The sequence below is a fragment of the Phyllobates terribilis genome, unplaced genomic scaffold, assembly GCF_046119375.1.
Source record: "Phyllobates terribilis strain yellow unplaced genomic scaffold, ASM4611937v1 Scaffold_3__8_contigs__length_932513732, whole genome shotgun sequence".
Classification (NCBI taxonomy): Eukaryota; Metazoa; Chordata; class Amphibia; order Anura; family Dendrobatidae; genus Phyllobates; species Phyllobates terribilis.
In genome coordinates this window covers 846,618,027-846,645,602 of record NW_027362763.1, presented here as the reverse complement: position 1 = coordinate 846,645,602, position 27,576 = coordinate 846,618,027, and the positions used below count along the sequence as shown (strand labels likewise).

General features: G+C 45.4%; 1 protein-coding gene across 1 annotated transcript in view; it reads right to left on the bottom strand.

Annotated features, from left to right (window-relative positions):
• Positions 1 to 27,318, bottom strand: part of CST7 (cystatin F) — a 54,741-nt gene extending 27,423 nt beyond the window's left edge. Inside the window, exons 1-2 of the mRNA XM_073673372.1 lie at positions 27,186 to 27,318; positions 26,861 to 26,978 (exon numbers count right to left, since the gene is read on the bottom strand). Coding sequence (XP_073529473.1) covers positions 26,861 to 26,978; positions 27,186 to 27,188 — 121 coding nt within the window. The 5' untranslated portion in view covers positions 27,189 to 27,318. The remainder of the gene's footprint in view (positions 1 to 26,860; positions 26,979 to 27,185) is intronic.
• Between the last annotated feature and the right edge of the window lie 258 nt (positions 27,319 to 27,576).

The window sequence follows — 27,576 nt, the reverse complement described above, 5'->3', positions numbered from 1 at the left end:
TGGGGATGGAGTCTGCACTCATCCACAATGGATTTCACGGCGCTGCTTTACCTTCTCATGCCACTATATAGACGATAGGAGCATTAACTGCCAATATACAATTTATTTCATTATAAAAGGTAAATATACCAATGTAATCTACCTGGATAAAGCTCTGTGGTTACGTTTGACCAAATAATACAAGGAGCTTTTTAGCAATTGTGCTTCACAAAGGGCCCAAACATGAACAAAAACTGTCTTAGTCTACCAACAATTGTATATTGTATATCATAATAGAGGTGCCCATATAAATTAAATTATCAGTCAGCTGAACCACTAATTTAGGCAGGAGCGGTCAGACATGGCCATTTACACATGTAACAGTGTGTAGCATATTCTGATACTTTTTGTCCTAAACAGAGATTGGCAGGAAATAGAGCAGAAAAGAACATTCAGTCGGAGGATTTTATCTATTTTATGACTTGTAGAATATGACTTTTTTTTTTTTTTACAAGGATATGAAAAGTGAGATAAACAGTGGCGGTTTATCTGCATGTCATCACCTTATATCTAACCGAAAAGCTGACTGCAAAGATTTCTGGTATCACTCCAAGCTACGAGTGATGAAACCAGTAGAGCATCAATATGCTAAGTATTTGTAAAGAGCGTGTGTGCTTAGTAAGTGCATTAGGCCTCATTCAGACATCAGCGACTTTTCTTGTATGTAAAAACACCAACTGTTTTTCACCAGAGTTTTGAATCTGATTTTCATCAGAGTGTATGAGCATAACATACCGTATTTTTCGCACTATTAGATGCACCTAGGTTTTAGAGGAGGAAAATGGAAAAAAAAATGTAAGCAAAAAATGTGGCCATGATGCCCTGTTATGGGGGAGGGAGTCTGCTGCTGACACCGGTATTGGGGTAATATCCCCCAATTCTGTTAATATCCTATATCCTGGTATGTATGGCTCCTCCTTCCTGTTATACATGCCCCCCCCCCATCACCATCCTGGTATACATGGCACTCATCCCCATCCTGGCATGCATGGCACCCCTTGATCCCCCTTCCTGGTATGCATGGCACCCCTTGATCCCCCATCCTGGCATATATGATACCTCTTGATTCCCCCATTCTGGTATACACAACACCCCTTAATCCTGGTATGCTTGGCACCCTCTGAGCCCCATCGTGCTGCCCACAAAAAAATGTAAACAATCATACTCACCTCCTCTCTCCTCCAGCGCTGTATCCTGCTCTGCTGCGGACACTCTGTGTGAGCCGCGCATGGCAGGGAGCGCATGGTATTCCTGCCATGCGCTGTTACACAGTGAAGTACTGTGCCGGAATAGTCACTTCTCTCCATGACGGGACTCTGTGCGTGGGGAGCAGTGATCATTCAGTCTCTTCAATAGCCGGCACACTGTACCCACAACGCGGCTCCTGCTGCTCTCGGCGGTCAGTGTGCCCGCTATTAAAGACCATGAATATTCACTACAACCCATGGGAGTGGGTTGTAGCGAATATTCATGGACTTTAATAGCGGGCACACTGACCGCCGAGAGCAGCAGGAGCCGCGCTGCGGCTACAGTGTGCCCGCTATTAAGGAAAAGGAATATTCCCTGCTCCCCACGCCCATGGAACTATTCATTTTCTTTAGTAGTGGGCACAGGATAGGCTGCAGCAGGTGACTGCTACCTGCTGTGTCCCGCTCATCCCCCGCTGCCGCTCCCCCCAGCCCCAGACCACCCACAGCCGAACATATGTTCGAACTATAAGACGCACCCCCCACTTTCCTCCAGAATTTTGGAGGAAAAAAGTGCGTCTTATAGTCTGAAAAATACAGTTTGTGTTAGGCCAAGTTCACACGTTCAGTAGTTCTGCATTTGGTCATAGAATTGTATCCATAGTAGCTGCCATCTCCTAGCTCACTAATTGGAAAGTCTGTCTTCATTGAATACAGATTTTACCTCAGAATTAGTGATGAGCGAGTATGTTCAGTTAACCCTTTCGCCGAGTATACTCGGCCGAGCACCGAGTATTTATAGCGTGTTCGGGCTTTAAGTTTTCGTCGCTCCGTTAACATGATTTGCGACTGTTTGACAGATTTAATACATGTAAGGAATTCCTGTTTTTTCCAGCATTCCTCACATGTATTAAATCTGTCAAACAGTCGCAAATCATGTTCACTGAGCAACAAAAACTTAAAGTCCGAACATTCTATAAATACTCGGCGCTCGGCCGAGTATACTCGGCGAAAGGTTTAAACGAACATACTCGCTCAACACTACTCAGAATTGACAATTTTGATAATGACTGATCAATTCTGGCAAAAAATGAAGCAGATTTTTCTGATAAGATATATCAGAAGTTGCTTATTTTCATGTACAGTTATGGCCGAATAATTTGGCATCCTTGAAATTGTTCCAGAAAATGCAATAATTTTCGGGGAGAAATACTACAATTACACATGTGTTATACACATGTTTATTTCCTTTGTGTGTAGTGGAACACCACAAAAAAAGAGGAAAAAAAAGGCAAATGGGATATAATTTCACACATTTTCATGCTCTTTGAAAAAGCAACCTGGCGAAACGTGCGTTGGAGTTCTGGGGTGTCCTTTACATGGTATTGTTCTTTTTCCCAGTTAATATTTATTGCAGTATGATTATATCTAAACTATCCACTTAGATTTATTTATTTATATGTATTATATATTTATGTATCTTGCTGCTATATTTAGATCTACATATATTTATACTGTATTCATTCAGGGAAATCACCATTTATTTAACATACCCACTCCCCACATGCATTTTTGGGATTATGTTTTTCCTGTGTAAATTTCCTATTTTATGTCTTTCTCCCCGTTTCTATTTTATCTTTTTGTATTAATAAAAAATATATTTTATATTTAATACCCTGAGTGTCTATTCAATTTTTTTTTCTTTTGAGTAGGCTATACTTAACAGTGTAAAGACACGCCCCCAGAGAATCCTGTGATCACCACCCCTTTTGCTAAAGACCATAAAAGCACAACATGACCATTCAAACCAAGCACAAGTGCGCTGTGCACCCTTGGTGTGGCCAAACAGTTCACCTTTCCACTTACTCGTTTTACATCTACCTCTGCCACTCTTGGCCTTGATTGACAGGTCTGGCTTTACAGGAGATACAATTTATGAGGGACAATAGTCAGGTATACCACTCATTTGTGTTTCTAAACTTGACCTTATCGAGACCTCGCAGTCGTCAGAGCTATAAGATATTAACGACTGTGCTCCTATTTACATCTGTAATAGGATGTATGTGGATACAATTTGTTTTAATAACATTTGTTTTAACAATTACTTGTAATAAAAGTTAGATTTTATACACACTCTTCTCCCTTCTAAACTCCCCTTTGGGATTTTTACAGGAGATCACTGAACCGTTTGGCCACACCAAGGGTACACAGAGATCTCCTACTTTGTTCGGACAGTCATTTTGTGCTGACAAGCTTTAATGCACATAATAAGCTTATGTTGTATATTGATGCTCTACCAGACAGACTAGTCTTATCTGTGTATTAGAAAATACTTAAAAGGGTTGTCCGGTCTTCTAATAAATACCTGCAGTCGCTCTGTGACTGTAGACATCTGAATCCTGACAGCGTGCATCACTGGCGGTACAGACCGAAAAGGGCCCCTGTGCAAGAACAATATATGGGCCCTTGGCAGCCCAAGAGTTCCTAAAAATGCAAAATTGCACCTTCTTCGGAGGTAGAAATGGGCTCCCTTATCTCTTGGGCCCCGCGGCCGCACAGGTTGCACCAATGATATGTCCACCACTGGCATGCATGCTCTAAGGATTTCCTGGTATTTCAAGTAAGAGCAGCCAGTCATATGACTGTAAGAATGTGATTTATATACATCTGATCACATTCCGATCCCTTCTCTCAATACAAATGAATTGAGAGCAGCTGAGCACGTCTAACTGGCACATAACCGCATGTATGAAAATCGCATACTTACAGACACGTGACTGCTCGCTCTCCAATAATACTGGGGAATCCTGATGGCATTCGCACCATACACTGTCAGCATTAAGAAGTCTGCAGTAACATACGACAGAGTGACTTCAATCTGTCATCAGAGGTTTTGACAATCCCTTTAAATCTTGAAGCGGCACAAGTTACTATAGCTACACAGTCAGATTTTCAGATACAGAGATCAAGTAGCAAAGGACATGTGTTTTGGATTAAAGGGGTTATTACAATGGAGCCAAGAACTTATCGGCAGGTTGTTGTTAACTACCTGTCTGTTCTGCCCTGTGATGATATGTTTTGGCTCAGAGTAGGTCATGGACTTCTACTTCCCATGATGTTATGCGGACAGAACAGCTCCTTCTCTTCTTCTCTGCTCTGTTGACAGGACATCACAGCTGATGTCATGACGATTGACTGCGAGTAGCCAGATGTCAATCAGTGCGATGTCATCAGTAATGCCCCATCAACAGAGCAGCACGAAAGACAAAAATCTGTTTTGTTGATGTCAGGTCAAATAAAACCATAGAATCGACGCCTGAGTTGGGAGAAAGGTCATGGGCAGAACAGGCAGTTAGTTGGCAACTACCTGCCGGTAAGTTCTTAGCCCCATAGGAAAAAAAACATCTGGAAGACCCCTGCAATAAGAAATCATGTAGCTTCATATAGCAAAGTACCGTATTTTTCGGACTATAAGGCGCACATATAATCTCAGAATTTTCTCAGAAATCAAAAGTGCGCCTTATAGTCCGGTGCGCCTTATATATGGACCCGCACCTGGCTTAAGCAATACGGCCACCGTAGTCAGGATCCTCACTGAGCGCGGTGACACATACAGCTCTGTGCGCAGGAGCCCCGTGCTTAAGTTTCTATACCGACTACCCCATAAATGCCTCCTGTTAAGAGGCATGCTTATGATGCAGATTTTAAGCTTAAAGCTATAAGTCATGCAGTAGTGCATGGAAATAGAGCAGCTGCAAGAGAATTCAACATAAATGAATCTATGGTGCGTAAGTGGAGGAAACAAGAAGATGCCCTACGCCAGGGAAAGAAGACCAAACTGAGTTTCCGAGGAAAGAAAGCAAGATGGCCACATTTGGAGGAAAAAATAGAACAGTGGGTTATCGAACAAAGAGCCGCAGGTAGAAGCGTCTCCACTGTCTCTATTCGCCTAAAAGCCACAGTGATAGCACGCGACATGGAGATCAAGGACTTTCGAGGAGGTCCTTCATGGTGCTTTCGTTTTATGAAAAGGCGTAATCTCTCTATCCGCACCAGAACTACTGTCTGCCAGCAACTGCCAAAGGATTATGAAGAGAAGCTGGCCATTTTCCGCACCTACTGTATAACCAAAATAAATGAAAAGAAGATCCAACCAGAACACATCACTAACATGGATGAGGTCCCCCTCACTTTTGACATCCCCGTAAACCGTACTGTTGAGAAAACAGGGACCAGTACGGTATCTATACGTACCACAGGAAACGAGAAGTCATCTTTCACTGTAGTTCTCGGCTGTCAGGCTAATGGCCAGAAACTACCACCCATGGTCATTTTCAAGAGGAAGACTTTGCCAAAGGAACAGTTTCCTGCTGGTGTCATCATCAAGGCTAATCCAAAAGGCTGGATGGACGAGGAGAAGATGAGTGAGTGGCTGAGGGAGGTCTACGTCAGGAGACCGGATGGCTTTTTTCACAGATCCCCATCCCTATTGGTCTGTGACTCTATGCGCGCCCATCTGACCGAAGCTGTCAAAGACCAAGTGAAGAAAACTAATTCGGAGCTTGCCGTCATTCCGGGTGGATTAACCAAGGAGCTCCAGCCACTAGATATTGGCATCAACAGGTCTTTTAAAGTTAAATTGAGAGCTGCATGGGAGCATTGGATGACAGAAGGGGACCACACATTCACCAACACCGGGAGGCAACGCCGGGCGAGTTATGCCACTATGTGCAAGTGGATCGTGGATGCCTGGGAGAAGGTATCAGTCTCCAGTGTCATCCGAGCTTTCAGGAAGTCTGGAATTATCACTGAAGAAGAGCTAAACATCAGCGGCGAGACCGACTCGGATAATGATGAGGAGGACCCGAGCATGCTTGATGCCGAAATCGCCCAGCTATTAAACTCTGACACTGAAGATGAAGAGTTTGATGGATTTGTGGTAGAAGAATGAACTGAAAAAGCAAATGTATTGATTTGCAGCTATTGTGAAAGAGTTAAATAAAATTTGATTTACGGTCTGAGCCTTGTTTAATTTAATGCGCCTTATAGTCCGGTGCGCCTTATATATGGACCAAAACGTTTCAGCAGAGTTTTTTTGTTAATGCGCCTTATAATCCGGTGCGCCTTATAGTCCGAAAAATACGGTAAAAGTATTAATTTGTTATCTACAAGAAGTGTTGCCAGTTTTCTGGCTTGTATTGCAAAATGAACAATTTAGCTGATTTGAAATACAAGCACTTAAAAGTTATGAGCTCTGTATAAGACGAGACAAATCATTTTTAATTTGACAGATGCATACCATTTATGAAACATTTCTAATTATGGATACTCTTAAAGGGGTATCTACTACACTACTAGGACAACCCCATCTCATGCCCCATATTTGGCAAGATAAAATGAAAAAAGCTTATAGTCTCCCCTCCAGTGACGGTGCAGTTCCAGCGGTGTCGGCACTCGCTCTCCCAGGGCTCATGTGATGTTATGACATGCTAGCCCTGCGACCATCCCCGCCGGCGTCACTGTCTTCTCCTTTGGACGTATACGTAATCAAGAGATAGTGGGAGTTGTGGCTACTCTCACCTCCCCTTGATTACTTATATGTCCGAAGGAGGAGACAGTGACACCGGCGGGGATGGTCGCAGGGCTCGCATGTCATAACGTCACATGAGCCCTGGGAGAGTGAATGCGGACATAGCTGGGACAGTGCCAGCACTAGAGGGGAGTATAAGCTTTTTTATTTTATCAGGGCCAGACATGGGGAATGAGAAGGGGTTGTTCTAATAGTGGACAACCTCTTTAACAATAATCCTATTTCTATCTAGAGGCAGGTTCACTAACAACATGCAAAATTCACACATTCTAATATAGGACCCATTGCCAAAGAGAAAACCACATAATGTTACAAAAATGTTACCAATAACTGGACGAGTGAATGTCAAAATAAAATGCCAGATGTGAGTAACACTCGTTTGTCTCATACAGTAGTAATCAGTGAGGTCCTTGGATGACCATAGACAGAAAGTTTTAATAAATCTTCTCTCGGACAACACTGGCATGTAGTGCCCCAGTAATAGTTCCTTGCAGATGAAATTCTTTTTAAAGGACAATATAATCCACAAAAATATAAAAATAATACATATGGGACAGCTTTCTTTGTGTAGCTCGTAAAGGGGTTATCCACTACTAGGACAACCCCTTCTCATTCCCCATGTTTGGCCTCGATAAACTAAAAATAGTTACTCACCTCTGGTGCTGTTGCAGCAGTCTTGGCATTCGCGTTCCTGGAGCTCACGTGTGGTGAGCACCCAATCACCGCTGGTGTCACTGTCCTCCCTCCTTGAACATATAAGTAATCAAGAGTAAGTGAGAGCTATGGCCGACCCTCCAACTCCCTCCTGATTAATAATACGTCCGAAGATGGGGACAGGGACGCCAGCGGTGATTGGGCGCAGGGTTTACATGTCTTAACCGCACGTGAGCCCCGGGAATGCGAGTGCAAACACCATTTTAACGACACCGGAGGGGAGTATAGGCATTTTTAATTTTATCGGTGCCAAACATGGGGAATAAAAAGGGGTTGTTCAAGCAGTGGACAACTCCTTTAAGGTCGCCATACATGCTAGATTAATGTCAGCCAAACCCATAGATTTCAGCAGGGTCAGTAGACTTAATGTGTATGGGGGTGGCATATGTGGCAGATAAGAAAGATCAGGCTGTGGATTTTAACATGTCCAATCCTTTTGTTTTCATGGAAAATAAAGAGGTATTTTTTCTCTGTCCCTGTTTAGAACACGTGCGTACAACATACAAGTGTACAGGCTACGGGGTCAAGAGGAATGTTGGGTAGGGTTTTCTTCCAATATTTTTAGGTGGGCTGCTTAGCATAATAGCTACTCTGTTCATGGAGGATGAAGCTCCTTGTTATACTGCTTAAAAGACCCAAGATTGTCAGGCAAAAAAAATCAACATCTAAAAGAACCCATGGGCTAGTCAGTCACCTGACATGGATCCTATAAAAAACACGTCTTGGCTATGCTTGATAGTGCAGTGAGATCCCATGTAAAGCATGCAGAGTGGGCCAAACCTTCTACACCTCAAGATAGCAGAATTTATTGATTCAATGCCCAAGTGAGTAAAGGCTTGAAGAAAAATGCATGGACAGATAAGTTTTAATATGTATATTTGGCATTTATATTAATTATATAATGTGAAAAAAATGCCTTTCTCTGTGGTCCTCAACTACATGGCCACAGATATAACTAACCATGTTTGGTGGCCACTCATAAGTAGTTTCCATGTTAGGGAGTAGGAGAGAGAGTCAGGTAGCACCATAGGGTAACTATTAATGGTTCACTGTGTAGCAATGTCTGTGACCATGTCATCATCTAGATAAGGAGTAGATGAAGTAAAGATGTTGCCTTGCATATAAATGCTGCCATAACCGTTGTAGTTTATGGGAGAAGGGAAACACTTGACTGGGCATTTCGGAAATGTGAACGAGAGAAACGGTGACCTCTATCCTCACGATAGATAAGAGTCCTAAAATGGAATCAGCAGCTATTAGATGTTTATGAAGTTTTATTGTGGCCCATTGGGTTGGGTCAAACCAGCAATGTGGAGTTCAGACCAAAAATGGTTGGGCACCCCTGATTTGTAGAATGCTGTTTTGCTTATTCAACCAAGTACAGTAAATGTAGGGTATGTAATGGTTTTCTGTAAGTGTATCATTTCACAGTCTCTCATTAATTAGGTTCTCTGGGAATAGGGAAAAAAAAGCTTAAATAACTATAGGAAATGTCAATATAAATAAAATGATAAAATACATTTAGTGAGCAAATGCCAATTATTTTGTGTAGGGAGGTAATCACCAAGATGTGCCCACAGTGGATACATTGATCTAATACTGAGAAGAAGTAGCTGCTCACACTGCTGTCCACCCTATCTATCTAATACTGGAGACTCCAGGGGTGCTGAGGTTAGAAGAGGTTGCTCACACTGCTGTCCACCATATTTTTCTGATGTAATACTGGAGACTCCAGGGGTGCTGAGGTTAGAAGAGGCTGCTCACACTGCTGTCCACCATATTTTTCTGATGTAATACTGGAGATACCACGTGTGCTGAGGTAAGAAACGGCTGCTCACATTGCTGTCAATCCTCTTGCCGTGATCTAATACTGTAGATACCAGGGAGTGTTGAGGTAAAATGTGGCAGCTCAGACTGCTGTCCACCCTGCATTTAACATGTTAACAGCCGCGGGTGGATCGCGATTCCACCTGCGGCTGTTGCGGGCACATGTCAGCTGTAATAATCAGCTGACATGTGCCCGGTTCAGTGCGGGCTCATCGCCGGAGCCCTCACTGAACTGGGGCTGATGGCCTGGGCTGTACTAATACGCCCCAGGCCAGAAAGGGGTTAAATATCCGTAGACTTTTCATTTTTGCATTTCGTTTTTTTTCCCTCCACTTCTTCCAATACCCATAACTTTTTATTTTTCCACCAGTTGATGGAACTGTGTGGAGGTCTGTTTTGGTGACGAACTGACGGTTTTACGGACACCATTTTGGAGTAGATACAGCATTTTGAGCGATAAAAAAAAAAAAATTTTTTTTTTTTTTACAGAGTTGCAGTGTACAAAAAAACCCCGCCATACTGGTGTTTACATTTTTTTCTCTGCCATTTTTACCTATTGACTTTTACTGGCACGGTGATACCAAATGTGTATTTTTTATATTTTTATTTTTGGGGGGTGAAAAGAGGGGTGATTGGAATTCTTATATCCTTTTAATTTTTTGAATACTTTTTTTTTTTATTTTTTAAATATCTTACTTTTTAGTCCCCTTGGGGACTTGAACCTCTGATCCGCAACCTTTTTTACCCAGAGAGCTACATTCCACTCTGAGACATGGTCGTGAGCCACAATCTGTGCCAAGAAATCATAGAAGCCATATTGCGACCAATCATGGATCGTTAGAGGGTTATTCTGGGTTTTCCAGCTTAATGTGTGTCAGTGGGCGAGTGTTACTACCACTCTTTCCTATGGTAAATTCAGATATAAGTGTTGTAAAACTTAGGCTTGTCATGTCCACAATTTAGAAACCAACTTGCTCTGAATGAGGCTCCGTCTGATTGTCCACATCGTGGACATGTCCAGGAGCCGTCTGAAATTTCCTTGCAATAGTTTGGCCTGTAGATCAGACCAGACTACTGCATTCTGCGATTTTTTTGCACAGCACAAAGATTAACCTTTACTACATGGGCCGCAAAAAAGTTTTAACTTAGCTCAAGTCTGAATTAAGACAGATGTATATTACGGTCCCATGATTTTTCGGACTGACCTCTGGACTCCTGACCCAAATTAGACAGCCACATAGCCATATATAAGATTGTTAAGTTCAGGTCAAAAACCCGCTGTTAGTCCTTAAATGGCAGTTTCAGACTGTGATATATGGAAGTCTGAGGCATTTTGCCAACTTCAGCCATCTGTGTTTTAGTCTGAGTATGTACCATGATGCATAGAGTATCTGTGGGTCTCCCGAATTTAAAAGTCTTATAGGGTGTCACGGACACGTGTGGCGCATGTGGATCATGGACCCACTGTGCCACGTGGCTGGGCTTACCTAGGAGGGGCATGGCTAAGAGGCTACCCTGTCTTTTCTAGAGCTCCTAATTGTGGAGTTAGACTTGAGCTGCAGGTAGCCGCCAAATATCACTCATAGGCAGTCCCTGATACTGCAGCTGCTGACCCCAGAGGTCAGGATCGCAGACACAGACTGGGCTCGGAGTTACTGTCAGGACAGAGTTTGGACTCTGTTCAGACTACACAGGTTCTCGATCCTCGAGAAGAACAGATACTGTCACGGAGTCACAGGCAGGGCTGGATTCCTATACTGTAACAGGCTCCGACAGTACAGACTCTGGAACGCTAACCAGGACAGACACTGGTGCTGGTTCAAGTACCGCTAGAATGGTTTCAGGTTCACTATTGGATGGGGCATTTGAAAAGTATGCACGCTGCCCCTTTAAGAACTGGGGAGTGAGAGTGCACTAGGCACGCCGCTGGGAAGCCTGTGTGGTGTGCGCAGGAGCAAGACAAAAGCAGGATATGGGGGGCTCATAGCCGGGGCGGTGAGTATATTGGCGTCCCTGCATGGAGGGGGAAGAGGGATCATGCAGGAGTGCTGGCATTAGTGTTATACAGTGGGGAAAAAAGTATTTAGTCAGCCACCAATTGTGCAAGTTCTCCCACTTAAAAAGATGAGAGAGGCCTGTAATTGACATCATAGGTAGACCTTAACTATGAGAGACAAAGTGAGAAAACAAATCCTGAAAATCACATTGCCTGATTTGGAAAGAAATGTTTTCAAATTTTGTTGGAAAATAAGTATTTGGTCACCTACAAACAAGCAAGATTTCTGGCTCTCACAGACCTGTAACTTCTTCTTTAAGAGGCTCCTCTGCCATCCACTCATTACTAGAGATGAGCGTTGTTCTACTCGAACTGTTCGCCAATCTCAAATTCGAGCTGTTTTGGGCGGTGTTCGAGCCGTTCGGCGAACACGAACGATTTGAGAAAAATTCGGCTGTTGGAGGTTATGATCGATAACTGTTCGTGCACCAAAATCATAACTGGATTTTTTCCTCAGTAATGATAAAAATTAATGTTAATACGCAGTTTGAGTGTACAGCGGGGTGGGGGGAGGGGCAGGGGATGGATCTCTGCAGGGATAATGAAGATCTCCATTTTTTTTTCTCTTTCCCGCATTTACAGTGGGGAGGTGCAATCTGTCAGCCTATCAGCAGCGCACACACGGAGCGAAGTGCTTTTTTTCACACAAGCAAGGGCATGTGTCATTGGCAGTGTATGTCACATGTCCTTGCCCTATAAGACCAAGCCATTTTCCCCGTGGCCACCATTTTCTCACTGCTGCAGCTGCGTGTTAGACGGCACCGCTGTTGCTGTGTGCGCTATACCTTGTTAATTTCAAGCCAATTTTCGCACAAATCTACAGATAGCTTGGGAGTAGGGAATAGTTGTGATTGCAGACCTTTTAAGGACTAGGTTACAGCATTTCCTACGACTTTTATCAGGCAGGTCTGTGCTCTTAAATAGATAGGTTGTGGGAGTAAAGACTAATTGTAATTGGAGTCCTTTTCAGGACTAGGTTACATCAGTTCCTATCAGTTTTTGCCAGGCAGGTCTGTGCCAGTGCTGTGCAAGTTTTTTTCACAGCATTTGGCTGAATCTAGCAAAGCTAATCCTTTTTGGCCTATTGCAGAGTGTGTTAGTCAGTGGAGTAGCCTATCTGTGTTGCAAGATATACCACCTGTGTATAGAATACCAATTTTTTTACTGCACCTAGTGAAGTAAAATCTTTTGGGCATAGCATCATTCTATTAGTCCATCTATACTGACCTCCATCAGGTTGCAAATTAAAAATAATTTTTTTCTGCATCTAGCTCTGAAAAAATATTTTTCCTTCTAGCAGTGTGTGGGACTTTCTCTTTTAGTCCATCTATACTGACCTCCATCAGGTTGCAAATTGAATATAATTTTTTTCTATATCTAACCCAGCCAATAGTTTTGGCCTAATACCACAGTTTGGCCACTCAGCTCTGCTCGGTTCCCATCCATTGTTTTTTTGTGCAAACAACTCCAGAGTTGTGAATTAGTTAACCACCAAAATGAGTGGAAAAAGGCCTGCTGCTGGTGGAAAGGGGAATAGGCGTGTTGGGAAGGGGAAAAAAGGTTGTGTCCGTGGGGTAGGTGTTAAAGCAACAGTAACATCTGCAGAAGAAAGACCATCTTCCAGCCAAACTAAAATGTCTACTTCTTTTAGCGGACAATGTGATAAGATCCCTTTCTTACGGCCACGCCAATCGCTACAAATTCTAGATGAGGCACAAAAACAGCAGGTGCTTCAATGGATATCAAGTGCTCCTTTAAGTGGGCTCTCCTCCACATCAACATCACAAATACTCCAGTCCTCAAAGGTGTCACCCCAATCGCACTTGCTTCCTCACAGCTCCCAAATCTCCAGCTGCCCGTCTGAGTATGAGGTAGAACAGATGGTTGAGTCTGCAGAGCTGTTTACTCATACTATAGCCTGGGAATCAGAGGTCGACTCCAGCGCTTCTGTGAATCCAGACGAGGAAATGATCTGCACTGATGCCCAGAATCTTTATGAGTCGGATCCAGGACCAGACGCAGAAGGTTCTGACCATAATGTAGACCCTCATTCCCAAACTGTAACTCCTGTTGGTGGAGACAATGAGGAAGACGATGATAAGACTCAAATACCTGATTGGAGCGACAACTTTAGTTTTTTGTTAGGGCAGGAACAGGTTGGCTCTGAGGACGACGGGTGTGATAACGCACAGGGTGATGATGATGAGGTTGGAGATCCCACTTACTGTCAACCCACAGTCAGCCAAGAGATGAGGTCAGCAGAGGAGGTGGAGGAAGATGCTAGTGACGACGAGGTCAGGTTGCGCCTTCCTGGACAGAGACGTAGTACTGGAAGCACGTCAACAACTGCATCCTCAAACACAACTCTGCCTCTCACCACAAGTCGTGGTGGCTCTTCAGGTCGCATGGGTGCTAAGCCTTGCATAGCCTGGGCATTTTTTCAGATCGATAAAGATGACCCAACTCGTGTTATCTGTAACATTTATCAGCAAAAGCTAAGTAGAGGCCAAAAAATACATAGTTTGAGTACTTCATGCATGAACCGGTACATGGACATGAAGCATAAGTTGCAGTGGGAAGCTCAGTGTGCTACAATGCGGCCTAGCCGGCCGGGCCAACCATCGTCTGCCATATCTTGTGCATCCACGGCCTCTTCATCCTCTGTGACTGGGGGGACAGCAGTCACACCTGGTTTGGGGCGCAGACCTGCCACCTCTTTACCCGCAACAGCCAGCGTGATTGGCAGGTCATCATTTTCTTTGGAGGTGGTAACACCAGCTGGTGTTGAGCGCTGTCCGACATCGATAGCACCACCTTTGGATCAAGGCAACCTAACATGTCCGCCTGCATCTTCCTCACAGACCGGCAGTTTGCCGGGGACACCCTTATCAACCCCGTCTAAGCACAATAGCCAGCCCTCGGTCCCTCAGATGTGGACAAGTAAAAGACCATTTCCTCCTAGCCATGAGAAAGCTAAGAGGTTGAATTTCACCATCTGCAAGCTCTTGGCTACAGAAATGCTGCCTTTCCGCCTGGTGGACACAGAGGATTTTCGAGACCTTATGTCCGTCGCAGTGCCCCAGTACCAGATGCCCAGTCGGCACTACTTCTCAAAGAAAGGTGTGCCTGCGCTCCACCAGCATGTCGCACACAACATCACCGCTTCTTTGAGAAACTGTGTGTGTGACAGGGTGCATTTCACCACAGACACTTGGACGAGTAGGCATGGACAGGGGAGTTACATGTCGCTGACTGGGCACTGGGTAACTATGGTGACAGCAGGACAAGGGGCTACTGTCCAAGTCTTGCCGTCCCCACGAGTTGTGCGTCAATCCTCTTTATGTCAAAGTTCCTCCACTGCTTCTGCCTCCTCAACCTCCTCTCGGTCTTCCACCTGCACCCAAAGCCTGTCTGGTCATGCCACAAGCTTTCTAACTGCGCAGAAGGGATCCTGCACACCTCCTTACCATGCTGGCAGTAGGGCTCAACGTCATTAGGCGGTTTTTACTTTGAAATGTCTGGGAAATGTGAGTCACACAGCTGAGGAGTTGTGGTCAGCTCTGGAGAACCAATTTCATGAATGGTTGTCTCCACTGGACCTGAAACCAGGGAAGGCCGTGTGCGACAATGCTGCAAACCTGGGTGCGGCCCTTCGCCGGGGCAATGTCACACACGTGCCTTGTATGGCTCACGTGTTGAACCTGGTTGTCCAGCAATTTTTAGCCACTATCCCAGACTAGATGGCCTTCTGCAGAGGGCACGGTCGCTGTGTGCTCACTTCCGCCGTTCGCATCCCGCAGCTCAGCGACTTACATCTCTACAGAAGTCGTTGGGCCTGCCACTTCACCGGCTAAAATGCGATGTGACTACCCGGTGGAATTCAACTCTGCACATGTTGCAGCGACTGTGGCAGCACCAACAAGCCCTGGTGCAATACGTTCTGACGTATAGCCTGGGCCAACGAGATCCAGACGTGGGGCAAATCACGCTGGAGGAGTGGTCTCAGATCAGGGACCTATGCACCCTTCTGCACAGTTTTGAAATGGCGACGAAGATGTTTAGTGCTGACGATGCCATTATCAGCATGACTATTCCGGTGATTTACATGCTGGAGCACATGTTAAACAGAATTCGGAGTCAGGTGGTGGCACAAGAGGAGGTGGAGGAAGTAGAGGAGGAGGAGTTGTATGCGGAAGGGCTAACATCTGCAAGGTCCAGACGGTCGGCAGCACCAAGGCGGCAGGCATGTGAGGGTGGGGGAGATGGTTTTACCAGGGCGCATGGTAGCAGTCAAACTAGTGAGGAAGGTGCAGGAGCCCAGGAAGAAGTGGAGGACGAACTGATGGAAGACTCATCAGATGAGGGAGACCTTGATCACATTTCTGTTGTGCGAGGTTGGGGGAAGAGGACAGAGGAAGGAAGCATGATTGTTACCTCGCCACCAACACAACAGGGACTTGGTGCTCCTGGATGCGCAACACACATGAGTGCCTTCTTGCTGCACTACCTGCAACATGACCCTCGAATTGTGAGAATTAGAAATAATCCTGACTACTGGGTTGCCACACTGTTAGATCCCCGGTACAAAAGTAAATTTGCAGAAATTATTCCTGCCATAGAAAGGGATGCACGCATGCAGGAGTATCAGTAGAGACTGTTGCAGAATCTTACATGTGCTTTTCCACAAAACACCAGTGGTGCACGTAGTGAATCTCACAGTTCCAACTTGCCAACCGTGGGACCGTCAAGTGTTCAGCACTCAAACCATAACAGAACCACAGTATCTTCTGGTAACATCAATTTTGCGGAATCATTTCACCACTTTTTTAGCCCATCCTTTGCAAGGCCACAGGAGACAAGAAGTCTGACACATAGTCAACGCCTAGAGACGATGGTACAGGAGTATCTCCAAGTAAACATTGAAGCCATGACTGTGTCACTGGACCTTTGCTCTTTTTGGGCTTCCAATCTGGATAAATGGCCGGAGCTAGCCACTTACGCCTTGGAGATCTTGTCATGACCCGCAGCCAGCGTTCTGTCTGAACGTGTGTTCAGCGCTGCTGGTGGTGTGCTGACAGATAAGCGCACGCGGCTCTCCACTGATAATGTAGACAGACTCACGTTCATAAAGATGAACAAATCATGGATCCGAAACGACTTTTCTACCCCTGTGTCATCCTGGGGAGAGTAAAAGATGGATGATTGGTTAAAATCACCTTACCAACCGTTTTAAGCTTTCAAATTACTAATCATGTTTATCTGCATCTTGGCTGGAAAATAATTTGGGCTTTGTAGCAGTGTGCAGCACTGATTCTATTAGGCCATCTATAATAAGCTCCACCAGATTTAAAATTACTAATCATGTTTATCTGTATCTTGGCTGGAAAATAATTTGGGCTTTGTAGCAGTGTGCAGCACTGATCCTATTAGGCCATCTATACTAAGCTTCACCAGATTTAAAATTAATAATAATTTTTAGCTGCATCTAGCCCGGAAAATAATTTTGGGGCTCCGAGATGCGCAAGACACATAAGTGCCTTCTTGCTGCACTACCTGCAACATGACCCTCATATTGTCAGAATTCGAAGTAATCATGACTACTGGGTTGCCACACTCTTAGATCCGCCAAACTTTTCGATCAACCTTTTCATTTTAATAAAGACCAAAAAAAATGGTCATTTTTGAAATTATAAGCATTAGCAGGTTATTAGAAACTGAAATCAAACAGTTTTCAACTCAAAACTTTATTCTAGGTGATGTTACATTTTCACATAGGACCCCTTGTTCGAAAGGAGTTTCTGAACTCTCTCGTCCATTGAATTTGTCAGGTTTTGGATGGTTTCTGCTTCAATTGTTTTGCATGAGGACAGAATACCCTCCCAGAACTGTTGCTTAGATGTGAACTGCCTCCCGCCATCATAGACACTCCTTTTGATGATGCTCCAGAGGTTCTGAATGGGGTAGAGGTCAGGGGAGCATGGGGGTCACACCATAAGTTTGTCCCCTGTTATGCCCATATCAGCCAGAGATGCAGATGTTTTATGTGCAGCATGAGATGGTGCATTATGATGCAAAAAAATGATCTTGCTGTGAAATACACGGTTCTTCTTCTTGAACCATGGCAGGAAGTGCTGTTTGAGAAAATCCACATACATTATGGAGTTCATCTTTAGCGCCTTCAGGGATCCTAAAGGGGCCGACAATCTCTCTCCCCATGATTCCAGCCCAAAACATTACTCCACCTCCTCCTTGTTGGCGCTGTAGCCGTGTTTGCGTGGGGTGTCCATCAACCAGCCATCCTCCACTCCATCCATCTGGACCATCGAGCGCTGCACGGCACTCATCCGTGAACAAAACAGTTTTGAAATCAGTCTTCATGTAATGTTTGGCCCACTGAAGCCGTTTCTGCTTGTGTGAAGTGGATAGAGGAGGTCGACAGGATGGCGTATGCACAGCTGCAAACCTCTGAAGGACCCTGCATCTTGTTGTTCGGGGGACGTTGGAGGCACCAGCAGCTTCAAAAACTTGTCTGCTGCTATGACAAGGCTTTTTTGCCACTGCTCTTTTAACCTGACGTAATTGCTTGTAGGAAAGAGTCCTCAATTTGCCCTTATCAGCACGCACACGTGTGTACTGTGAATCAGCTACATACTTCTTGATTGCCAAGACACTTCATCCTGATCATCGCACAATGTTGATTGTAGTCATGCCTTGACCTAAACACTCCACAATTTGTTGCTTCTCAGCAGCCGACACATCCTTTTTCTTTCCCATTTTGGCAGAAAATGTAGGCTGCTTAATAATGTGAGACAGCCTTCTTAAGTAGTCTTGCCTTTCATTGGACACACCTGCCAAACTAATTAGCACAGGTGTCTGCAATTGCTTACAGTGATATAAAGAGCCCTGACACACATCACCATCAATGAGTTTAACTGACAAACAAACAAATTCTTCCCTTATCACTCCTAAACACTTTTTGCATAATAATTTGGAACACAGTGTACATGTGCTTTTCCACAAAACACCAGTGGTTCACGTAGTGAATCTTACAGTTCTAACTTGCCAACCGTGGTCTGTATGGAGTTGTTCAATAAAGGGCCCAAAATTAAGATAACATAGATGGGAGAGGTCTCTATGAATAGGAATTCCTAAGTATTTGATACCCTGTGAGGGCCAGGCAAAGGGAAAGTTGGACTGGATGGAATCCTATATGGATTTGGGGAGGGAGACATCGAGGGCCTCAGACTTCGCTGCATTGATTTTAAAATTTGACCATGTAACAAAGTGATCTATTTCAGCCATAACAACAGGAATGGATATATGTGATTGAGTGATATATACTAGGACATCATCAGCAAATAGAGAGCACTTGTACTCGGTGCCTCCCACCTCAATCCACCTAATATTGAGGTTATGGCGAATTGATGAGAGCAGGTGCTCCGTCACTAGGATGTATAAGAGAGGGGACAGAGAACATCCCTGCCTTGTCCCATTGGTGATTGTGAAAGGTGATGAAAATGTTCTGACGCGCCCCCTGGGCCTTGGGACACCCGGAGTCGGACCCTTTTTGGTGGATGCTGGTGGTTGTAGTCTCCGTGGCGGCGACCCGGTTCCGTGGCTCAGGGCGGTCAAACCAGTGGCGGAACTATTTATGTGGTTTTGATGTTTAAATGTCCGACTACGCCACCCGTGGATTGCGGTCAGAGTGAACCGCCGCTCCAGGGCAGACCGCTGAGGCTGGTGTTGTGGGTGCAGCAGAGTGTAGCATAACTCCCCACGGGAGGAGTATAGCCTCAGGGCAGTGTATGCAGAGGATGGGGGTGATGGTGCAGGGCAGCAGCAGTAACGACACGGAGTCAGTGATGCAGTCCAGGGCCTTTACTCACAGTTCTTATTATCCAGACCACGTCTGCAGGTAACGGCTGCCCACGTCGTACTGTGCTCACCAGGTGAGGGGCTCAGACAACTCCCAGATAACTTTGGAGCGCTTCACAGGACCCCCTTTGTGTGTCCTTTGTCTGGCCTTTCTTACCAACCCTTCTGTCCGGCTGCCTCGGGCCTCCTCTTGGTAAACTTGGCGCCAGTTTCCCTGACCCTATGTGGTGCCTTCCTAGCGGGTGTAGCGAGGGGCTGCGCCACATAAAATGTCACAGCCTCCTGTTTCTAGTTTCGGGGACCGGTCTCCCCCTTTGGCCTGACCCCTCCACACAGGTGGATTCGGGCGTGCGGTGGCGACTCGCCCGTCCGCACCCCTGGGATCCCTTCGTTCCTCGTTCCTGGAGCCTTCTCCGCTCCTCTTCCTTCCTTCTCCCTCTTCCAGGCCTGGGCCTCTGTTACTAGGCCCGCCTCGGGAGCAGAGCTCATGCAGAGCCCCTGCTCCCTGCCACTTCTGCTCAGACTTCTCTGCACTGAACTAAGATGGTGCCCACCTTTTATACTCCCTTCTCAATGCACCCAGGAACTGCTTCCTCCCTGCTCCTGCACTACAGGGTTCCCCTTCCTCAGTGTTCCCTCCCCCCACTCCAGCCAGGGACAGGGACTGTCGTGCCCATCTCAGGGGCATATTGGTCGCCCTGCCCCACGGCAATGTGGTGTAATGCATGCAGGTGTCGGGTCCTGATCCACACTCCATCCTTACCTGAGAGTGAGATATCACACCTCTGGGTGAGGTGCAATACCTCTGTAGCAACCGAGCCCTCAGGGTAATACAGTTCCATTTATCTTCAGCCTAGGTGACGTATTGCGATACAGGGCCGTGATTTTGGCTATAAAAGGGTCCCCTAGACCCCTACCCCAAGCTTTTTAAGAGAATCATATATGGCGTGCCAGGAGACTCTATGGAATGCTTTCTCAGCATCCAACGAGAGTATCTAATTACAAATTTTTAACTGCATCTAGCCCAGGAAATACTTTGTGCCTAGTAGCAGTGTCTGCTAGTCAGCGGATTATCCCGGCTGTTAAGCAAGCTACACCACCTGTAGTTTAGACACTTAATTTTTTCAAAGGAAATGCTTCGGGACCATGGGATACTTAGTGAAGAGCATCAGGAGGCACCCCAAGGCATAGGGGCTGGGACTGGCAGTAGGATGCCTTGCGGTGGACAGCCGAGCTCGATCCTTATAAAAGCTTTTTAACTGCAGCAGCTTTAGTGGACGCTACTGGAGCTGGAATTACGCGGCTGCTGGCATGAGACTTGCCCTCCAATAGATCCTTGTAAATGGATTTAAAGTGTATTCATTCAAATTAGAGAGACAATTTAAATTAAAAAGCTTAGAGCTGCCTCCACCACAGGGGGGCTCGCTCGACCCACCAGCGGACAGGCACCAGTATTGGGAGAGGGGGGCTGGCCGTCAGGGTTCACCGCGGCTCTGGCACAAACCCGGCGACACGGAGGTGGCACGGGCAGGAGCGGACTGAACGTGTCGGCTTCTCACTTTTTGGATTTTAGAAGGGCATGACATGCCTATATCTGTGTCTCCCCCTCCTTTTACTCCTCCACCTCTTTTCTTTTCGCATGACTATATGTACTTGTCACTTTTCCATGTGTTAGTTGTGTCTTCAGAGCAGTTTGTCAGCTTTTGGACACCTTTGAAGGTGTTTTCTATGTGTTTCTATGTGTTTTTGTTTGCCTGCCATTGGTTTTAACGGTGTTCGAAGGTGTTCGACGAACAGTTCGGCGAACACACGGGTGTTCGACGAACCGAACTCGAACACTACGGGGGTGGCTCAACACTACTCATTACCTGTAGTACTGGCACCTGTTTGAACGTGTTATCAGTATAAAAGACACCTGTCCGCAACCTCAAACATTCACACTCCAAACTCCACTATTGTGAAGACCAAAGAGCTGTCGAAGGACACCACAAACAAAATTGTAGCCCTGCACCAGGCTGGGAAGACTGAATCTGCAATAGGCAAGCAGCTTGGTGTGAAGAAATCAACTGTGGGAGCAATAATTAGAAAATGGAAGACATACAAGACCACTGATAATTTCCCTCGATCTGGGGCTCCACACAAGATCTCACCCCGTGGGGTCAAAATGATCTCAAGAATGGTGAGCAAAAATCCCAGAACCACACGGGGGTCCTAGTGAATGACCTACAGAGAACTGGGACCAACGTTACATAGGCTACCATCAGTAACACACTACGCCGCCAGGGACTCAGATCCTGCAGTGCCAGACATGTTCCCCTGCTTAAGCCATTAGATGTCCGGGCCCATCTAAAGTTTTCTTGAGAGCATTTAGATGATCCAGAAGAGTATTCGGAGAATGTCATATGGTCAGATGAAACCAAAGTAGAACTGCTTGGTAGAAACACAACTCGGCGTGTTTGGAGGAGAAAGAATGCTGAGTTGCATCCAAAGAACACCATACCTACTGTGAAGCATGGGGGTGGCAACATCATGCTTTGTGTCTGTTTCTCTGCCAAGGGACCAGGACGACTGATGCATGTACATGAAAGAATGAATGGGGCCATGTATCGTGAGATTTTGAGTGCAAATGTGGCGCCCTTGAGGGTTCAGTCGCCACAGAGGTACTGCATCTCACCCAGAGGTGTGGTATCTCACTCTCAGGTAAGGATGGAGTACTGCCCGGGACCCTAACACCTGCATCCAACACACCACTCCAGGCCAGCAGGAGGGGCAAGATGCCTCTGATTCTTGCTGAGCCCCTTTCCTGGCTGGAGTGGGGGGGGGACGTAGTTTAGGGGAGCACTTCAGAAGCTGTATAAAAAGGGGAGCCATCTTAGAAGGACAGGTCAGTCAGAGGAGGAAAGTGTGGGGAGCAGAGGCTCTGCAAGAGCTCTGCTCCGGAGGCGGGCCTAGTGAGAGGCCCAGGACTGAGAGAGGAGAGGGAGCAGGAGAAAGGATCCAGGAACAGAAGGGATCCCAGGGGTACGGGAAGTGCTGGAGGCCACCCGTACGCCCGAATCTGCCAGGCGGTGGAGGGATCAAGCCGCAGAAGGGACCGGCCCCTTAACTAGTGGAGAACTACAAGGCTCAGCTAGGAACCGGAGGCTGCTGTACTTGCAAGGTGCAGTGGCCACATCCGCAACTATATTGCCGAGAAGGTGGCCACAGAGGGTCCAGGGGACTGCAGGTCGCCCGACAAAACCAGAGGCTACCGGATTGGGACACTGGTTGCATGGCGCAGGGCAGGAGGGTGAGAGCCAGCGCAGGAAGACGACTGAGAAAGGCACACAGAAAGGGGTCCCGTTAAGTGCTCCTGAATTATCTGGGGGATCGCTGAACCCCTGCTTGGTGAACGCAGCGCGACGTGGGAGGCTGTAAGCTGGACAGTGCAACCTGGGGAACTTAACAACTGTGAGTAAACTCGGAAGACTGCACCCCACTGTCTCTGTGATTATTATCTGCGCCATCACCCCTGCACTACATCGCCCAGCACAACCCATAACATCTACACTGCCCTGGAGCTAAGCTCTACCTGTGGAGAGCCACATCATCCCTGCTGCAGTAACATCAGCTCCAGAGGACCTGCTCCGCAGCGGCGGCTCCCTTAGCCGCATACCACAGGTGGCGTCACGAACTTTGTACATAAATCCCCTGTAAATAAACCCCTTTTTAATTGACCGCCCTGGGTCACGGACCGGGTCACTGCCACTGTGCCATCTCCCAGCATCTACCGACCTGGCACCGAGTACCCCACGGCCCAGGGGGCGCGTCACAAACCTCCTTCCATCAGCAAGGGCATTGAAGATGAAATGTGGTTGGGTCTTTCAGCATGACAATCATCCCAAGCACACTGCCAGGGCAAAGAAGGAGTGGCTTCGTAAGAAGCATTTTGAAGGTCCTGGAGTGGCTTAACCAGTCTCCAGATCTAAACCCTATAGAAATCCTTTGGAGAGAGTTGAAAGTCCGTGTTGCCCAGCGACAGCCCCAAAACATCACTGCTCTAGAGGAGATCAGCATGGAGGAATGGACCAACAAGCCAGCAATAGTGTGTGCCAACCTTGTGAAGACTTACAGAAAACGTTTGACCTCTGTCATTGCCAACAAAGGATATATAACAAAGTATTGAGATGAACTTTTGTAATTAACCAAATACTTATTTTCCACCAAAATTTGAACAAAATTTCTTTCCAAATCAGACAATGTGATTTTCAGGATTTGTTTTCTCATTTTGTCTCTCATAGTTGAGGTCGACCTATGATGTCAATTACAGGCCTCTCATCTTTTTAAGTGGGACAACTTGCACAATTGGTGGCTGACTAAATACTTTTTTTCCCCACTGTATAGGGACATACATACCTCAACTATGAAATAAAAGAAAGAGGGACACATACTGCGATATGGCAATTTTTATTTTTTGTCAGTAACCTAGCCTCACCATCAACATCCTTTATATACGCCCACACAAACATATTGCTCCTAATGAAGCCCATTAGTATTCCCACACAGTAAGGTACCCTTTTCATGGCCCCCGCAGTGCCCCCCATACAGTATGATGCCCATCCTAACACAGTATGATGAACTCAAAGAATACACACAGTTCAGTTAGATTAACACACACATACACCTTGATGTCTCCTGCTCCTAGTTTCCGCTGCCTAGCTACTGGATCTCTCCTCCAATGTTCAGTCTGTCCAGAGACTGAATATCCTGCAGGTTCACACTGAGCACATGTGACAGACGTGACAGAGTCTGGAGACGCCGTGGAGAGCGATGTGCTACCTGCAACATCCTTCAGCATGACCGGTTTGGCAGTGGGTCAGTAATGGTGTGGGGTGGCATTTCTTTGGAGAGCCGCACAGCCCTCCATGTGCTCGCCTGAGGTAGCCTGACTGTGGTTAGGCACCAAGATGAGATCCTCAGACCCCTTGTGAGACCATATGCTGGTGCGGTTGGCCCTGGGTTCCTCCTAATGCAGGACAATGCCAGACCTCCTGTGGCTGGAGTGTGTCAGCAGTTCCTGCAAGATGAAGGCATTGAAGCTATGGACTGGCCTGCCCGTTCCCCAGACCTGAATCTGATGGAGCGAGACGATGTCCCAGATGTACTCAATCCAACAACGTCTTGCTCCATCCACCAACGTCACGCTGCACCATAGACTGTCCAGGAGTTGGCGGATCCTTTAGTCCAGGTCTGGGAGGAGATCCCACAGGAGACCATCCGCAACCTCATCAAAAGCATGCCCAGGCATTGTAGGGTGGTCATACAGGCACGTGGAGGCCACACACACACACAATGCTGAGCCTCATTTTGACTTGTTTTAAGGACATTACACCAAAGTTGGATCAGCCTGTAGTGTGTTTTTCCACTTTAATTTTGGGGGTGACTCCAAATCCAGGCCTCCATTGGTTAATAAATTTGATTTCCATGGATGATTTTTGTGTGATTTTGTTGTCAGCACATTCAACTTTGTACAGAACAAAGTATTCAATGAGAATATTTCATTCATTCAGATCTAGGATGTGTTATTTTAGTGTTCCCTTTATTTTTTTTGAGCAGTGTGTTTCCCATCAACACTACTATAGTATCATTCAATATACACATTGTTATATGCACTAGTTGTGGATTTTGCAGCATTTTTTTTGGTAGTTTTCACATTTAGCAAAGAGTGAAAAACACAATGATCCTGCACAAAGAATTGACATCCTGCAGATTTTTAAATCCATATCTCTTGTTAATATGTATGAGATTTGTTGAAATATAATATCTAGTTAATACTCTAGGACACTGCAGATTTACAGCAAATTCGCAACATGTGAACATCCCCTAAGACTATGTGCACACAGTGCGTTTTTATGCGTTTATGATGCGGTAAATCCAAGCGGAATTGGCTCCAAAAATGCATTGCAAATCTTACCCCAGCATTTTATATGAGATTTTGCAAGATCTGTGCACATGATCAGGATTTTTCCTTACAGAATTTCATGTGCGTTAAAAGAATGTCCATTCTTTGTGCGTTTTTCCTATACAATTCATTGGAAAAAATGCGGCGGAATTTCCACAGTGTTTTTACTGCCAAGAGGTGCAGAACCGCTGTCGAAATTTCTGCAAGCAAATGCTGGTCATGCGCACATAACCTAAAAGTACTGGTTTGGCCTCATTCAGACGTCAGTTTTTCATGTACATTTTCTATCTATGTTTTTCCTGGATAGAACTCATACCCATTATAATCTATGAGACTGTTCACATGTTCGCCATGTCCGTTTTTGATGGCAGAATCCAGATACACATTACCCATACAAGCATGTGTCAAATGTGAAAATCACGGACAATCTACAATCTGCGTGCTGCCCATGATTAAAATTGAAGGGACTAGGAGAAGGTTTTTTTCATACATGATGGTAAATACTGACAAACACATCAAACACTGATAAAACTCAGATGAAAAATACTGAAGACTCTCGGATTATTTTTTTTTTATATTTGTGAAAAATTACTGGACATCTAAATGAGGCCTTAGATGAAGCTGTACAGGCTCCCTGCTCTGCTATACAACAGAGAAGTAGCATTTTCAGCCATGCTTCATCTTTAAAAGAAAAGCCTTTTAGTTCAACTTATTCATAAGTCTTCTATTACCACAATGCTCGTGTTTCCACTAATCTTTCTTGGGCCACGTGCATACATTCAGTATTTGGTGAGGATGGGGGTGCCGGGTGTCGGACCCTGGTTGATAAGACATTGGTGACCTATCCTAAGGATAGGTCAATAATGTAAAAGCAGTGGGCAACTTCTTTAAGTTCCAACACTGAGTTTTTGGTAAATCTTTGATGCTGAGCAAAAAAACGCAGCGTCCTAAAGTTCCAGCAAAAATCTCATGCCCACAGCGTTTTTTTTTTCCTATTTAGTGTAAACTGAGCTCCGGTCCGTGTTACAAATCCACAACATGTCAGTTTCTCTTGTGTTTACGCTGAGTTTTCTGTGCAGATTTTCCCCATAGACTTACATTAGAGGTGGAAAATCCGCAGGTAAAAAACACATCCGCTTTTAGTGCAGTTTGTGTGGTGGAAACGCACAAAACCCCCCCCCCCAAAAAATGCATCTAATCCGAACATAACTGTATCAATGAAGTTTGGTCAAAGCCAAAGTATCAAAAACAAAGCAGCTTTATTTAAAATATAACTTACCAGAAAAACAAAAACTGCAGAGTCAAAAATGCAATGAAAAAAATAAAAACTTTAAGTAACTTAATTTGCCTAATAATCTGCAACATAAAAAAAACTCATCAAATATTGATTGTGGGAACGTAGCCTTATAATTTTGTAGCTGTTGGATTTTCTATAATGATAAATCATTCGTTATCAAAATCTAATAAAAAAAAACAAAAACGACAGTGTGTCACGGCAAGTAAAGGAAAAGAAAATAATAAAAACCTTCGCAAACAACATGAAGCTTTTATTTAGCCGATCAGTACTTTTTACTCATCCGGCTAGATGTCCTATACAAGATATGACAGAGGTATATACGCTGTATACTCACCACTGACCGGCCCAGACGAAGCACTGGCTGCTAGGAATAGGAGCACAAAGCTCCAGGGAGCTGCCATGTTGTCCTGCAGGTGACAGAGCAGCAGATGATGATGATGATGATGAGAAAGCTGCGGACAGAGGAGAACAGCACTTATCACAGGAAGATGAGCTTGTGTGGAAACTTTCTGCTTACTGGTTTGCCCTGAAGTCTTCCTGTTACTTGCAATGCACAGATCTTACCCACTCAGCCCACTGCCAATGCAGCTCCACACACACTGATAAGCCCTCATTTACACCATTAAATAATTGGGTCAGACTTATTAAAAAGGAACTACCATGTATTGGTCTAAGCAGGAGCTTGAAATTGAATTATATTTCTTTTTTGTGTATCTTGCACATCCTTGAGTTGGAAATGACTATTCAGCTAATTACTTCACTGCTGCCTCCTATAGAAAAAACAAGTATGTGTTAACCACTTCCTGCCTTGATGAGGTTATCAGACCCCTGCTGCACTGACTTATGGGAAATTGCTACTTTTTCATGGTGCATAAAAATTGCACAATTATCAACCGCTTACTGATACTTGCAATGAAGAGCTGTCTGGTAGCAGAATCTCTTCGAAGTTTCTCTTTATTTGCTTTTTTTTATTCTTAAATCTATTATATTTATTTTTATTTGCCAGAACCTGTTATTCTGTTAATCCCACCTGTAACCACTAGAGGCTGC